This window comes from Gallinula chloropus, assembly GCF_964237585.1.
Source record: "Gallinula chloropus genome assembly, chromosome: 5".
Lineage (NCBI taxonomy): Eukaryota > Metazoa > Chordata > Aves > Gruiformes > Rallidae > Gallinula > Gallinula chloropus.
The window spans coordinates 54,614,797-54,631,426 of record NC_140090.1 but is presented as its reverse complement, the minus strand read 5'-3'; the positions used below and the strand labels follow the sequence as shown (position 1 = coordinate 54,631,426).

At 37.2% G+C, this 16,630-nt stretch overlaps 1 protein-coding gene across 1 annotated transcript in view; it reads left to right on the top strand.

The window, feature by feature from the left end:
• Positions 1–16,630, top strand: part of SH2D4B (SH2 domain containing 4B) — a gene marked incomplete at both ends in the record, with an annotated part of 57,220 nt that overhangs the window by 27,874 nt on the left and 12,716 nt on the right. Inside the window, 2 exons of the mRNA XM_084265795.1 lie at positions 3,721–3,931; positions 7,194–7,321. Coding sequence (XP_084121921.1) covers positions 3,721–3,931; positions 7,194–7,321 — 339 coding nt within the window. The remainder of the gene's footprint in view (positions 1–3,720; positions 3,932–7,193; positions 7,322–16,630) is intronic.

Below are 16,630 nucleotides of genomic sequence, written 5' to 3'. Positions count from 1 at the left end.
AACTCAAATTAAAACCTACAGGATTATAATAGCTATTGTATACACAAGCTTTAAGTTTTCTTTGTTCTTAAGAGTATGTTCACGCTGCAGGTCATGCAGACATGTCCAAACTGGCTTTTAAGCTCTTTATTTCCATTAATGAGAACCCTATAGTCATGACAGCACAGACCTCAGTCTGAATGTTTTTACCAGTTGTCCAGGAGGGTTTGATAACCCACTTTTTGGGTTGCTCTGCTGTAGCTGCAATTGTATTGGTACCTAACCAATATAAACATTCAGGCATTTCTAAGACAAGTTAGAGTGTCATCAGGCAGAGTGGAAGTATGTTTAATTTTACAAGCACCAAGCGAGGATGCACGTACCTGTTGCTGGTAGTACCAACACCTCTAAAAATGGGTAGTGGAAGTGGACTGATGGAACCATGGAACTAAACAAACCAAACTCCTAATTTCCCCGACTTGTCAGTCCTGATGTTATTCCATAATGTAAAAGGAAGATGAAGAAAATGTAAATTATTACTTGTAGTAATCCTTGATGCTAGATATATGGACCTATGGTGGTGATTCAGAGATTTTAAGGATGGATGACGTCACTGAGATATCTAATCTGCCCACTGAAGATATTATTAAACTTAATGCTTTGTGCAGGGGTCATGCCAGAAGTACATTTACTGTAAAAGGACAACCAGTCAAGAAAAGTTATCTGTTCCTGCTTGAGAGTACCAGAAGTCCTGACTTCTTTTGCTTTTTGTGAGAAAGTCTATGATGTGTCCTGAAATACAAGTAATGCAGAATTTGTAGCTGCTTTGATTTTCGAATATTTGTTCCAGGTGTAATCCAGAATTTTGTGTTCTTATTTCTTGTGATATGGTTCGGAGTCAAAGAGAAAGGTACAAATATTCACTAAATTCTACTGTAAGAAAAACCCGTTTTAGAAATATGTTCAGATGTTCCGTCAGACTTGAAGTTACCTTCTCAAGGTATCTACACTTGTGGGGGATACTGGTAAGGGAGGACTGTTTATGTGACACACATCATCTTGTCTGAAGTGTAATTGAAAACTTTTTTGTAGATTCCTGACCACAATGGTTGGATGAATCTTTATCCACAATACTATTTCCGGTTGCTGAAAGTTATTGATGCCAGTGACTTTGATTATTTACACGTCCCTTGTTCAGTAAGAAAGTTTTAAAAGAAACTTGGGATAACATAGCAACACAGATCCACAGTAGGAACAGTACTAGACAGCTTCTAAGGACAGAGAAATGTGAGGAGAGAAAGACGTTTCTGGAAATAAGTACAAAGAATAGGATAGGGAGAAAAACAAGTCTTCAGGAATTAAAAGTAAATAACAAAAAAACTGCACCAAAACAGAAAACAAAACAAAACAGATTAAGACCCCATGTATCCCTATGGTGAGTGATGTGATTTTTCAGATACCTCAGTTGGGAAATGTCGATAAAAATTCTTCATAATATGAAATAGATTCCTATATATGTTTGTGTGTGTGTATTAATAAAGTCTATATGCATGCATTTAGATGTCTATGACATGCAGCATTCCCTATTCTGACATGTATACAGACACATATACTGTTACATATGTGTATGCAAACACATATACTTGTATATGGATAGACAGGGAAGGCTGCATGTCATACATCCAGAATTTTTTTACGAATGTTGGTATTTGACAGTTGCAAACTATGCCACCTCTCCCTATTGATTTGTGATTAAAATAATTCTGAAATTTTATACTGTTTGGTAAAACGTAGTCCAGGTCAGTAGGTTCTGATGGTATAGATTTATTAGCTGGCAAAAATACAGTAGGGATGTCTGTTGAAAAGAGTATCTCTTGCTGAGGGAAGTAGGGCATAAAGATACCTCTCCTTTTCCATTGCCAGGCAGCCTGTACATTGGTAGACAATAATTTCAGAAACTTCCAAGCTGTCTGCCCTCGACCTGTATACTGTGATTGTGACAATGACTGGTTTCTAAGTGTCTCACCAAGCTGCGTTGCGCTCATCTTCCCCGCTGTGTCTCGTGTTGTTGCAAACACAAAGTCCACATTTAAAGCAGCCATTACTGAGTGCTTTACAAAGGATAAAGCACAGAAATTTTGTAAGGTGTATACTTCAGCCATTGAAGTCGTATTCGCATGGCAGCATCCATGCTTTAAAATAACAACCTGTAAGATAAATAGTGGAACCTGTTACTCATGTTCTCTGTCCTGCAAAGTTGTTTGTTATTGTGGTTAGCTAAAATTGCGGGGTATGCAAAGTGGAACAGAAATCCTGCCAGTTGTATACCTATGAAGCATCTAAGACTTGTTTATGCTGTCTTGATGAGCTTTTAGCCCTGTGTAGCTTTCTACCTATGACAGTACGATATAGGTCTTTTCTTTTCCCCTCATTTGCCCAGAGGGCTTAATTTAATTTAATTTTGCTTTGAGCGCTTTTATTTCTTGATTCCATTAAACCTTTTCATAATTTGGACAAATCTGTTTATACTTCCGCTTGCTTTATCTCAGGAGTGCAAACCAGAGGTATGCAAACAACCTAATGAAATGCAGCTGTCTGGTATTGTATCATGCATTTCTAGTCACAGGTACAATTACAGTACAGTAAGAAATAGCATGTGCAGTTTATGAATTGGGTATGATCTAAGCCAGGATAGTTGTGGCAGGATTGATAATTGCTACTGGAGGCAATAGCTTGCTTCTTAATATTTGCTTCACTGGATGTTAAAGGTTCGTTTTGCACTGGAATAATTTGTCTGCCTGAAGTTATTTGTGTCTCCAAAATATCATCAAAATGGGGCCTGAGGCACCAGAAAAGAGCTGATAGATGATGAATATTTGCAGTACAATTCTTGGTGCATTTATGTTATACTGTTTTGAAGACTGGACTTTTAGTACATCAGTTTTAAAATTAAGACGCTTTAGTGGAAGTTGCCTGACCTGCAATGGTCAGAGCAGTAGTCTCATTTCAGGTTATGGAAATATCTAACTCACTGGTTAGTGCAACTGATAGGTGTCTATTAAATGTTCCAGAACATATTATGGTTTTTTATATGTGATTTTGGAGATTCAGGTGTGAGGCAACCCCATCGGTAGCACCAGCCTGCCCTTTCCAACAGCTATTAATCTCTCCACTGTTATTGAAACCACTGTTAGACTGCAGCTCTCTAGATGGGGGCTTCTGTGACTTTATCAGCCCTTCAGGAAGAAAACAACATTAACAAAATGGTTGTGAAAACAACATTAACAAAATGGTTGTGAATTTTGTGAGTACCTCCCGCAAGTGTAGTTATGTGCATTGTCATTTAAACACAGACTTAATTTTAAGCAGTAGTTACCATTCTTTCTTGAAACATCAAACTTGGTGTGCTGCCAGTGGAAAAGATGCGCCGAAGCAGAATTTCTCTTATTACAGCCAAAGCAAGTGTCAGATGTATTCGCAGTATGTAGAGGCTCAGTTATTGCCAGTAACTCATCAATAGCTCAAGTCTGGCATGCTGCTTCTAGTGGTGGGCCTGTGTTTGAAGCATCAGGGACATCATCCCGTTAGCCATCTCTTTGACAGTGCCTGGTAATTTGAATGTTCTTAAAATCAGGTCATGTGAGGAATAAAGACAGTAGGTTTTTCTATAAGGAGAAGGGTAAATAGCTTTTGGTATTTCTAAAGTCTCTTCTCCCTGCCCTTTCTGTTCATTCCACTCAGTGCGCCGCTCCAAAGCCGCAGATGAGGAAAGGAGCCACAAGGCACGCAGGGCCCGGGATGAATACCGACGGCAATCCTTGCGTGCCATCCAGAAGGGAAAAGTGGCTGGCCTGAGTAATCTGTTTCAGGGGACAAGCCTGAATAATGATCAGGAGATAAAACTGAACAACAACAGTGCAAGTCCTTTGCTCACTCTCTCTGCAGCATCCAGGTTGGTTTGTACAGGAGTGACTTTGAACTAGCTTTGTGTGAACTAGCTCCCTCTCCAGTCCCCACCATTTCAACAAACTGCTCCTCATCTGCTGGAAATTCTTAGTGTGTTGTGCTCTCATTATGATCAGAAAAAAAATTTTTAAAGAAAACCAAAAGCGTTGAAGATTTAGCATAAATTTAATACCATTTATTTTTGGGACAGATTTTAGGTTAGTATGGAAGGCTGTGATATGGAGAAGTCAAATGAACAAATTCTTAGGCAAGCCTGAAGCCTCAAGCCCTAAAACTGCATGCTGTGTAACATCTCTTTGAAACATTTTGCAGAGAGCTGCCATACTCCTAAATTTGGGGGATTTTACGTTTTGCTTCAGGCAAAATCAAGTGTCTTTGTTTATTTATCTTTCATCTGACTATTTTCGGAGCACCAAGAACTGTAGAAGAGAAAAGAACCCAAACTGGCAAGTGGGTGGTAGAAAGATGACTAGTCAGTATACACTGTTCCTGGTTATATCTTATACCATCAGTTTGGCTTCCTGTGATGATAAAGGCAATGCGAGCACTGGTAGGATGTGGTAGCACTAAATGCTAAAAAAATATAACACCGAAAGCCAATATCTAGGCTTGGAAAGGGTCCTACTACATTGTTTTTCTTCACCACTCAGTGTAGCACCAGAAAGAACCAGTCCCTTGTTTGGAAATGCGTTCTGCTTTGACAAGGGAACTGTTACTCTCTGGTAACATCAGCCGAAATTCCCAGTTTGAGGAGGAATCGAGATTTTACTATGAGCAAGCAGGTTCTTTACAGTTATCAAATCAGCTTGTCAAAGGAATTCTCTTGTTTTTCCAAACTACTTAAACCTCTCCAAACTGAAGCAATAAATACAGTAGTAAAAATGGCAATTTTTGAAAAAGATCGTCTGTAACTTTGACCTGAATGTCTGAGCTTTTGAATAGAGGTTATTTACTATAGGATTTGGTGGTACTGGATTTGGTCCTTTTCTAAAAGTACATGAAATAGAAACTGAAAAATATTCTGATACTTATCTAGCTCATGTTTAATACTGTTTATCTGTGTCTAAGCTATGCTTATAGTTTAAAAAAAAGACAGTATTTATTTTTTATCTTTTAAGGCTCCTCTTTGTCAGTGTCTGTGACTTGATTGTGAAGGTATGAAGAAAAAGAGTTGCTATGGGCATGTGCTTTAATAGTGAATTGCACAAATGTGTATAATTCAACTTCTCACACCTAACACTGGCATCATAAAGCAGAGGCCGATGTGTAGCTAAAATTTTACTTTGCCAGTGGTCTAAAAGGTCAAGGAGGAGATGGTCAGTATCTTCTTGTTTCCTGCTAGTGTGAGGCTGATATTTTGCCTCGGGGGAATGTGGGTTTGGTGTTATGTCGAAGTTTTTCAGCATGAAGCATAGTTCCTGTGGTTTTTACTTTGACTTGATTTTTATTTTAAAAGTTGCATAAAAATAGAGTCTTTTTCTTTTTTGAGATCTTTCTTATAATTTCTCTGTAGTTTAGAAAGCTTCCATTTGATTTTTTTTTTCCTACTATCTCTTTTATTTTTCTGTGTGTTCTTCTCCCAGTGTAACTCTGTCCTGCTTACTCACTTTTATCCTTGTGCCTACTGGGTTTTTACTTTTACTTTTATGGTTACAATTCTTTCTTTCTGCCCTTACTGGACAAGCGTGACCACAGTGGCTCTACAGAAACTGACACAGTAATTTTTAGATTTGGCCCAGGGCAGAAAAAATATTGATTTGACAATTTTTTCAAAGCTAAGCTGAGTTAAAGAGAAACGAATTAGAAAAGGAGAGTGGACTGCAGAACCCTGAAATTCAAAGAAGTTTCTTGTTTCTTTGTAGGAAATACTCAGAAGCAGAGATCACGCCTTTATTTTCTTGTTAATAAGTGTCTAACTGGATTGCCACTCTGTCCCCTCACTCATGGCTGTATTTTCAAATTTTGTGATGAATATTGGTCAGATCTACTCAAATGTGTTTGTGTATTTTGGCAATAACTATTACATTCACTGAAGGCTTCATCACCTGAACAGAATTAATCACTAGTTTTAGTAATAGAAGCTGAAAGGAGGACTCAGTTGCAGATCATCAATCAGACAGCATCTATCCTTTTGCTTTTTTTTCCTTTCTAAAGAGCACCTTACTGTTATGAATTGCAGCACCTTGATTGGTTTTGAAAGTTCTTGATCATCCTGCAAATTAGTTTAATGCTGTTTGGTGACTTCTGAGCTGATGTTCTAATTTTAGTAATAGTTCCCTTACATTGTCTAGCAATATATGAGATTAACTGGCAGCTCTGTGGCAAGTGGAGTAGGAAAGCTAGAAGTATGCAGCCAGCTGCTGTACTGGGCACTATGAAGTGTATTGTCTCCCCAAATGAAGGTGAAATTGTAGGACAAGGAGATATACTTACACCAGCCTTCGTCTGATTTATCTGAGGAAGAGCTGTTGTGAAGATTTGGTGGTTTGTGCTAACAGTTTGGGTACCCAGAAACCTGTGGGATTTCAAACTACACAGAAATCCATTGTAAGACCTCCCTTTTACTCCTTTTATCAGGGGAAAATGAGATTGTGTGCTTAATTGGAATGCAGTCATGCTTTCTTTTCATATAATATACCTTAGTTCTTATTTGGGGTGGTTGGATAGGTTTTTCCACATATTTTACCTCATGTGCATCTTTACTAGCTAAAATAATCTAAGATGCACAGAAAGTAGTAGAAACAGTGAGGGAAGCTGCCAAGTAGAGAATGTGAAGGGAACCTAAGTGTTTAAACAAAACATTCCCACTATCCTGCTTAATGGTTTATGCTCTTCTCAGTTAGGATTTCTTGCCAGTGATAAGGAGTATACTAGAGGCGAAAAAACAAACTTTCCTTGTCAATATGCCCATTGGAATAAAAGTGAGGAGGAAAAAGAAAGCTGACTGAAATGTCCATTGCATCTCTTGTGGTAAATTGATTTTCAGTTTAAGTTCTGTGCTTAAGAAAATTATTAAGGTTCCATTGCAAACGTAAAATCAAAACACTCAGGTTTTCATAAAAACTCATTTAACAAATTTAAAGGTTGCAGTTGTTCAGTGAGCTTTACTCAACAGCAGTTATACCGACATTTTGTAGCTGTATGTTTTGTAAATACATAAAAAAGATTAATATTTGTTTTCCCTTGCTTTTATTCACTGTGAATTCTCTGTACAACTCTCTTCTGTAATTACTTGCATTGCAACACAGTAACATCTGGGAGCGTCCTTCTAGACCCTTTTCCAGAGATGTCATCATTCGCTGGTTCAAAGAAGAGCAGATCCCTCGACGTGCTGGGTTTGAGAGGAACACCAACAGGATTGCTCAGTGGTTTCATGGTAATATGCTGATCCTTCATGTCTCACATAGTAGAGTTGTAAGGATACACTCAGGAAATAAATCTTTCCATCTTTTATCATGACAAGGAGTTTCTACTGACAATCATGAAACCTAGTGCCTTTTGAAACAAGACTTTTGCATCTTTCCTATTATTACCATATGATTTTCCTGTTTTCTTTTTTCCAACCAACTAGACTAATTTGACTCATATAAGCAAAGGTTTTCTCAGGAATAATTTGGCCAAAATGGACTTGCTGTAAAATAGCAAGCCAAGCAGGAGGAACAAGACCAAGATAGGGTAAGAAGGACTCCAAAATAGGTTTGGAAACACCATAATGGTAAGGAATGTGGATGACTGACATTCAAGTTTTCGCTTTACTTGATTTGAAGGAAGGACTTGAACTCATGACTGTTTAATCCCTCTTGTATTTTCTAAGCCAGTGTAGTTTTTTTTTTCTCGCTTTGCAAACAGAAAATATTGAAAGATCTTGATTTTTTTTTTTCTCAGAAAGACTTGAGAATTTTCAGGAAATGGGAAAACCCATTCCTGTTCAGTTAGCTTGCTGTCATGTCTGCTGGAGCTCCTAGCATCTCTGAGGCTTTTGTACTGTATAGCATTTGCTATGCAGCTGAATCTTTGATATCAAATTCACAGGTAAGATATCTTATTTCCATAGATACTAGCAGTGATCTTTGTTGCACCTAAACATGAAAAAAAAATAGAATCCTGGATTAATAGCTGACATAATTGGGGGTTTGTAAAGACTTTAAAGTTAAATGTCAATATTTTCTCATTGCTGCTTTTGGTGAGTCAGAAATTTCTTTCTTCAAAGCACCAAGCTACCCTGAATCTATTTTCATGATTCTCTAAGCATAAGATGTGTGAGCATTTGAAACTGAACCAGGAAGATTTCTGAACAAGCTTCGTGTTTTATGTATTCCAGATTTTTCTTTGATTCAAAAATCTTTGTGATAAAACACGAGCAAGCAGTTATTTTCATTGGCTTAATTAGTCGGACATTGAAGTCAGTCGTAGATAGCTTGTAAGTGCTATATGCTTCCATTTCTTATGACAATGGACAGTGATGACACAGACAGGGTTTTTTTGTTTTTTATGGAAGTTCACATCCATATAAATTGACATAAATAATTATGAACATAATTCATGCCTTAAGTTAAGTCATCAGGGCTTGAGCTAATACCCATGCAGTCTTTCTGCCAACTTCAGTGGCTTTTGGGTTAGGCTGTTTATCAGTGCAGGAATTGAGGAATTCATGAGCTTTCTTTAGTTCCTCAGATCATAGGACTCTCCAATGACATTTATAAAAATGAGCAGAGTAGCTCATTTGCCATCCTCCCACTCAAGGAACCTGACAAAGATAATGAAGAAAGATGCCCTAAAACCTAAAGCTCGGTGATTCCTTTGCAAAGATCCACATAATCACTGCTTTGGTACCTAATTACTGGATTAGCTGGTTTATCTTCTGCAGCTCTGGTCAGATTCATTGTAATCCTTAGTGCACAACTCATCTGCCTTGTAACTCTTCTGGAGGTCTGGAAGCAGAACTTGAGGTTGTTAACAGCTGCAGCCACTGAATCAGCCTCCAGCATTGGCGATGAGAAACATGGGGAGGCAATGACAACAAAACCACTTCTGATCCAGCCAAAATTCTTACTTCTGTTATTTATGTACTACTTATTAAAAATAAAGGTTATGACTCTGATTGTATATTTCTATTTAAGATGTTCCATGTGGTGGTTTTGTATTGTATTTAGGAACCAGGGTGCACATGTTTGTGTATATATATATATATATATATATATATATATATATATGTATGTATGAATATGGGTTTTGAGTAAAAAAAAAAAACGTATCAGACTGCACCTGGCTTGCATAAGAAATTGACAATACAAATGAAAGCTGTTCTGCAAAGCCCAGAATTATGGCTAACCACTTGAGCCAATGGGGCAATAACATCGTCCTTATGCTAGGTGGATGTTTCTGTGGAGAAAATTTCTGCCTAGGATTTCATATTTACTAGTATTATGATGACAGGTTCTTAAAGCATCTCTCAAAACAGGTACAATCAGCTCCTTCACATCCTTGAACAACCTTTGTATTATCTTAGATCCCAGTTTTGGACCATAAAATGGGAGGATAATATTCTGCCTCACTTTAAGGGCTTTGTGAATACAATGCACAGAGACATCTATTACAGGTATTGAAAAAGTAGCTGTTGGTTTGCTCAGAACTATGTGCCTTTGCTGAGGTCAGTAGACCTTTGCTTACCTGCTTTGACAGTCAGGTTGTTCAGCTTTTTAGCAAAAGTTAATCATTAGCCGACTTACTGTCTTCAAATTGCACTACAGACCACTGGGCATTCTGTTAGTATTTTTCAAAATTTGGATCTAAGCGTCTAGGTCATGTGGTAGATTCTGGTACTTGATTATGGATATCTTGAGTCAGGTCAGACTCATAATACATGGCAAACCCCTGAAACTCCATCACCTCTAATTCAGTTCTCAGCTTCTTCCTTAAGTAATGAGAGGTGTTTTGCCCTTTTCTGAGAAATAAGATGATCCTTCATATACTAAGTCATTCCACTTAGGTTGTAATGATTGTTTCAGTCTGTCAGTTCTTTTGAAGGCTTTGGAATTGTTTTTCTAGTGCCATTACAGTTCCAAAGTGTCTACACAGACAGGTTATTAGCAAACAAAATAAATGTTTTAGACTCATGGCTCCGCTTGGAAGGGAGGAAAGTATCAAAGTGAGGTAATGTGAGCTGTAACATGCTGCAAGGAGAAAGGAAGCACAAAAGAACAGCAGGGAAACTGTAGAATGAGGCAATTGAATAATTAATGTAAATAGGCTAATTGCTAATGTGAAGTGAGCTTTCTTATTCTTTTACAATACATTGTCCTTCCTGACTGCTTTTTAACTGGAAGCTATATTCTAAAGATCAGGCATGTTCTAAAGATAGAAGGTAGCAATTTTTTCTGAACAGGTATTGTAGACAGGAAAGATGAAAGATAATAAACAGCATGTGACCACAAAGGGGAAACAAGTTTGATGAAATGTTAACGGTTTCGTGGATACAAGCAGGTCAGGTGCAGTGCCCATACAGTGCACTGTTAGTCAAAGTTTTATTAAAAAAAAAAGTCCTTTCAAGTACAAGTTTGTGTCACAGAATCCTTTGCATCTGTAAAGAATATATACCATTTTTTGGTAGAGTTTAATCTCAGGTGAATTTACTAATCTCTTAATGAACAAATATTATACTGTTGGATATCCAGTTGCTTTACATTCTGAGGACTTCTTGACCTCTTTATTTAAATCACACTAGGATTTTCCTCTCAATATGCTCAAATCAAATAAAAATTGGCTTAATTTAGTAAGTCATCATGATAGTTTAATGTTTTTACCTGAAATTTTACATTACAGCTCTGTGTTCTGTCTCCTTATTGAACTGGACTGTCTGCGAGTACATTTCTCTAATACTGCAGCTCCTTCAGCCAGGCTCTTTGTATCACATTACATAAAACCAAAAGGAAAGGTGTTCATAAATGAAAGCTCTGCTGTTAGTGTTTGGAAAGGAGGAATAATCTCTAGAAACCAAGTGATAGGAAAGCAATGACTTACTTAGAAGAAGTTGTATGTAAAGACTGAAATCTGACCCATTTTTAAAAGAAAATAAAGAATGTTAGATTCAAGTAAAAAGTCCTGACCTCTACAAAGGATGTGTACGCTAAGACCGGAAGAAATTATTATGACTGTTTATGGTAACTAAAGCAAAGACAGAAGACCTTGTTCATCTGTCCAGCATCCTGAATCTAGCAATTGTACCCTTTACATACGTTGTAGTCTGTTCCTTACATGCTGGATCATGCTTTCTCCTTTCACTGCCAGTTCTTTGTGTGTTAATTGGCTGGTTGGTTTATCCATGTGCAAGGTGCATTTAGATGACAGTGGCTACCAGCACAAGGCATTCAGCTCACGCTGCACATCTTTGAATGCTGAATGCAGATATTTCCTGATGATCCCTTCTAGTGTACCACAGGTCTCTTGTCTAGAATTTTGTTAGTCTTGGATGAACTGCTGAGATTCTGTTTATTGTTAGTCCATGTCTGTTTATTAGCCATGCTTCCAGTTCTTGTTCCTTTGCCTACACACTTGCAATAACATGCCTTCCCTATTACAAGTTTCCATATATTTTCTCCAGTTTATGCTAGGCTAAGTTACACTTACTATTTTGTCTACATTATTTTCTGTTTAAAGAACAGCAAGTTCTTCTAGACCCAAGGTCAGATAATATTACTGGCTTCCCAGCAGATGGCTTTCTCTCTGGTCCTCCTGGCTTGCTACACAAAGTACTGAAACCACAGTCCTATTGATCTAGCCTCAAGGCAAAAGTTTACAAGTTATTAGTTCAACAGTGCCTTTGAAATAATGCCATTTTCCTGCTAAGCGAACCCAACCCACTCAAGCAGGGTATCAGCAGGTATTGTGCGTAGTCATACAGTGGAGGAAAGCAGGCAACTGCTCAAAATTGTGTTTCTGGTTTAGTTTAACTCCAGTTTAGCCAGTTAGGAGCCATCTGTGATGCTTAAACTGGTTTCGTTGCAGGAGATAAACACTAGAAGAGAAGAGAATTCTGCAACAAACATGCTTATACATCTTTACCATGTCATGGTGGCGTGGAGGCAGAATGAGTTGTGTAGGAAATATAAATTTGCCCTTCCCTGAAAAAGTTAATGAAACGACAGCTTCCTTTCTTCCCTCTTGAATTGCAGAAAGGTCAGTTCTTCCTTATTCTCCTGGCCTTTCAGTGAATGGGAGTGTTGCATCACACACTCATGAATAATTTTAAGAAGTAAAACTCAGAAGAGCTATGCAGATTAACACACTGGTTACTTTTGGCTCTGACTGGATCATGCCCAACCTTTCTATCCCAAGATTAGCATCTGTAATATACACAACAGATCTTAATCATTTATAGGAAGGACTCAGATATAAATTATACATCATTCCATAATTCCAATATACATTCTGCCACTGCTGTTACCACTGCTTCTCAGTTAAGCACAGATCATTGAATCTGTAGTAGTTTATTAAAGAAATTTAGTATAAATGAAAGACTCTTAATTCCAAACTTTGAATTTGAAATTAAGTTTAAAATTCTACTTGGTTTTGTTTGTAACTTTTCCAGCCCCTCAGATGAAGTTGCCCCCTCCACTGAAGCCATTTCTGCTTAATATGTAGTGACTTTCTAACCCTTAATTCAGATTATTGTGCTGTGAGTTTTGGCCTATCTGTTAGCTCACCTTAATTCTAGTGCTAGTAGGAAAGGAGGCTGTTTAGTGTTGGGTTTTCAGTGGCCTAACTGAGAACTGGGTCAAACCCCAGAGGATGTCCAGAACTGCATCACTGGAAGAGTTTCATGGGGTGGTTATACTGCCGCTCATTAGGTGTGAAGATTTTACTGCCCCAGTGTTACTCTTATTGGACTTTTAACAGTGCTTCAGTGTCCCATTCACTTTATTGAGTGATGAAAGGTAACTTTTTCCCTTGAGGTACAGTACACTAAATCAATATGCAAGAATGTTGCAAGCAGCTAGAAAGCACCACAATTAACAAAGTTAGTATAAAGCTCCCAAATCTAGCCGAGCGTGTGAGAAGAAAATGTTCTCAATATTATCCCTAGAATTGTTTTCCTTTGAGCTGGATAAAGTAGTATAGTTTCTTAAGTAATTACAGAAAATAACACAAACTTCTTTATAGAAATCTATCTAGAACTGCTCTTTTAATTTCAATATGGGGAGATACTGCATGATTTAAGTCTGTCATTTTAGCAATAAACATTCTAATGATTATTCGATTAAAAAACACGTATTAAGATTTCTTCTAAGCTCAGATTTGACTAATAATGTACCTAACAAAATGTATGCTTTCTTAAATGTTGCACAAGTGGAATATATTTGAGGCAAAAAACATTTCCCCTCCCCTATGAAAAAAAGGCACAAAAAGCACAGCATATTTTTCTGCTTAATTATCTGTTGTAACACTGGCTGTAAAATTTGAATTCCAGGGGTCCATGTTAACTATGACTTACTTTTCTCCTGTTGAGTGAGCTCTGCTGACACTGTGATTTGCTAGTGCAGTTGTCATTTGGGTTTATAGGAAATGTATATTGACAGCTTCTTCAACACCTTTGTGAGATGACACTGTTCTAGGTGAGCTTAAGACATACGTGCTTTTGAAGACTATCATTTATTTGTGTACATGTAAAATTCTCATTATACAAAGGAGAGGGGTTGATGGGATGTTTTTGAATGTAGGATGTACTTTTGTTAGTAACCAAGGGCATTTTTTTAGTTATTTAAAAACAAATTGAGAATGCATTCAACTGTTTTTCTTCTGTCTAATTCACAATCAAGGGTGTTATCATTAGAACCTTCTGAAAACTTTCTATACCTTATCCTCACAAATTGTTGTGGTGATTGCAGAGCCAATTGGGCTATATAATTGCTAGTATCTACTCAGTCTATTCATGATAACATATCAAATTGGCTACAAACCGCAGGCCAAATTTGTAACAATAGTCTAGGCTCTTCCTGAAATTAATAGTTTAATATATCTTAATATAGCAACCCTCAGCTATTTCATAAGGTTCAGTGAAACCTGCCATGGGAATTGAGAAGGTGGAGCCCACAGCACCCTCATGACAATGCCGTTCTGATCCCTACCTGCCCTAATGAGCCTTGGACTGCCTTCCTAGGGCTGGTGGAGAATGGACCACAGAATCAAAATGTCAGTCCCTGTTGTCTGTGGAGCTGGAGGTCAAACAAGAAGTTTTATGAGTCTTGGATGCAATGAAGAATCAAAATCTAACTTCCATATGCTTAGATAGAAAGCAAATTAAAATAGCACAGGTACATCAATACAAATCAGTATCAGTGTATAAAAAGCCCAGTGGAAAACATTAGCAACTCTTGCAAATTAGCAGCTTGTCAGAGGGTGTAACGTGATATTTTGTTTACTACCATGTAACTCAATTAACTTCTAGACATTTCAGTATCCATTCATTGGTCAAATGCTCTTACAGTGAGACCACTAAATTAATGAAGTTGTATTCATAACGCATTCCCAATGTACTGAATGACAAATCAATACTAGCATAAAATGAAGCCATTTAAAGTAGCAATATACCAGGAAGACTCTCAAAGAAGATGCTGCATGTTCCTAATGCTCAAGAACATTATCAGCCTAGACATCACCCCTCTGTCATTAATCAGTAGAATCACAAAAGCTTTCCCCACAGCTGTGGATTTTCTGTTACGCCAATCAAGATGCTTGTTCACAGAAATTTGACATTTGCATAAACCTTACTAAGTATGTCTGTATACAGAGAGGATTGGTTTTCAGTTTACACACCAGCAGATTTTGAATATCTAATAGTCCTTACTCACGTTAGAATCTTAATTCTCTGTTTCACAGTGGCAATTCTGAAGCTTGTTTGTTTTAGGTAGAACTGCAAATTAATTGTCTTTATGGAAAAAAAATTAAGAATTTATTCAATATTATTTCTGCTGCAGAGATGTACCACAGAGGAAGCAATTTAGATCCATAGAAATATCCGTGGCATCTGCTAATCTAAAGCCAATTCAGTTGCCTTCCTTTTTATAACATTAGCATGATCATTGTTCTTAAGATGTACTTTCATTCAGTATTTATTTTTTAAATTTCATTCTAAATAGGATTAGGGTATATTTCCTGTTTGCCTGAAGCTGTAATATATATTTTGGTTGCTTTATTGCACCCGCATAAAATATGCCAAGCCTCTAATATAAAGACAGTAAGTTCGCTTTTTAAGTCCAAATTTGAAGTGTTTGGTTTTATCTTAATTCACCAAAACTGTGAAAAATGTAAGTATGTATTGGAGATATTCTTAAACATACTTTGTTTTTGTAATGAAGGAATACTGCTTTTATGAAAGACCTATTGATGAGCTTTATTGCAATGTGGAAAAGGAAAGAAAGCTTCAGAAAGAAGCTTCTCTTTTTCTTTTTTTTTCTTTTTGTAGGAAATGGCAGTGCTAATTTCCTCTAAGTTTTAACCATTAAAACTTGTAGGCTTTTTATAATGTAGCTCATGACTAAATGTGCTGTTTTTTCCTCCTAGTTTTTTTTTTTTGTATGGTTCTTTGAGATGCTCTGATAAAGGCATGAGTACCCATGAAATGTGGTGACATAGGTAGGCCTTTGCTTGTCTTTTTATAGTCAGTCTCTGCTTCTTGCAGCCTCCAGTGCAATTAACTCAATGATTTAAAAATCTTGTTCATTTTGCTACTTCTCGCCTGACTTGATGAAATTTGACAGTAGATTCTGTTTATATAAGCAATCTCTTCCTTATCTTCATTTGGTAAAACCAGTGGCTATGCTTCATAGATATTTACAGCTATGGCAATAGTGGGCCAGGAAAACTGCACCAGGAGTTAATGTTGATGTCTTATTCCTTTTGATATGAAATCATAACATATTGTGATTCTCAGTAATTTATTGCTGCTATTAGAAAGCTTTTTGGCAGCTGGTTGACTCAGTCCAGTCTGTGTAGACGAGGGCCTGATTTCTTAATTTCTCTGTATATTTTGTACTCAACTATATGATGGAAGAATGGGTGTAATTGGTCACAAAACCACCCCAGAATAAGTGACTGTGCAAAGGCAAATGCAAATCAGGCCCTAACTGTTCTGCCAGAGCTTACATACATCAGTATAATGTCATAGTCACAGTCTAGATATGAAGAATTTCATGTTCACTGAATTAAATCCCGTTTTCCTCTCAAAGTGGTATATTCATGATAGGGCATCCAAACGGTGGGGTAAACAGTGGGCTTTCTTAATGAATGGACATTATTGCTCTCTGTTCTCTATATCCTTAAATGTGGCCACACTTTTTGAAGGACTGGTTACACAAAGGGCACAATCTGCATTTGCAGACATAAATGACAGTTTGCCTAAGCATCCATGTGTTTACAATTCAGAGGCATCAAACATGATTTACATATCAACACTGTAAGTGAAGCCATATATAACTGGCTTTAGCATATTGTGTTTTTCTTCTGTCAAAATTATATTTGAGGACAGAAAGAAGCATCTTACTCCTTGAGGCATACATATATTAAAATGTGCAGTACAGAGGCAGAACCTGGTGCTAAAATAAATATAAGGTATATTTTTTAGCTTTTACACCTTTAAATAGTGCTTATGGAATTACATGTTTTGTAAAGTATTCCACACCCCACTTGG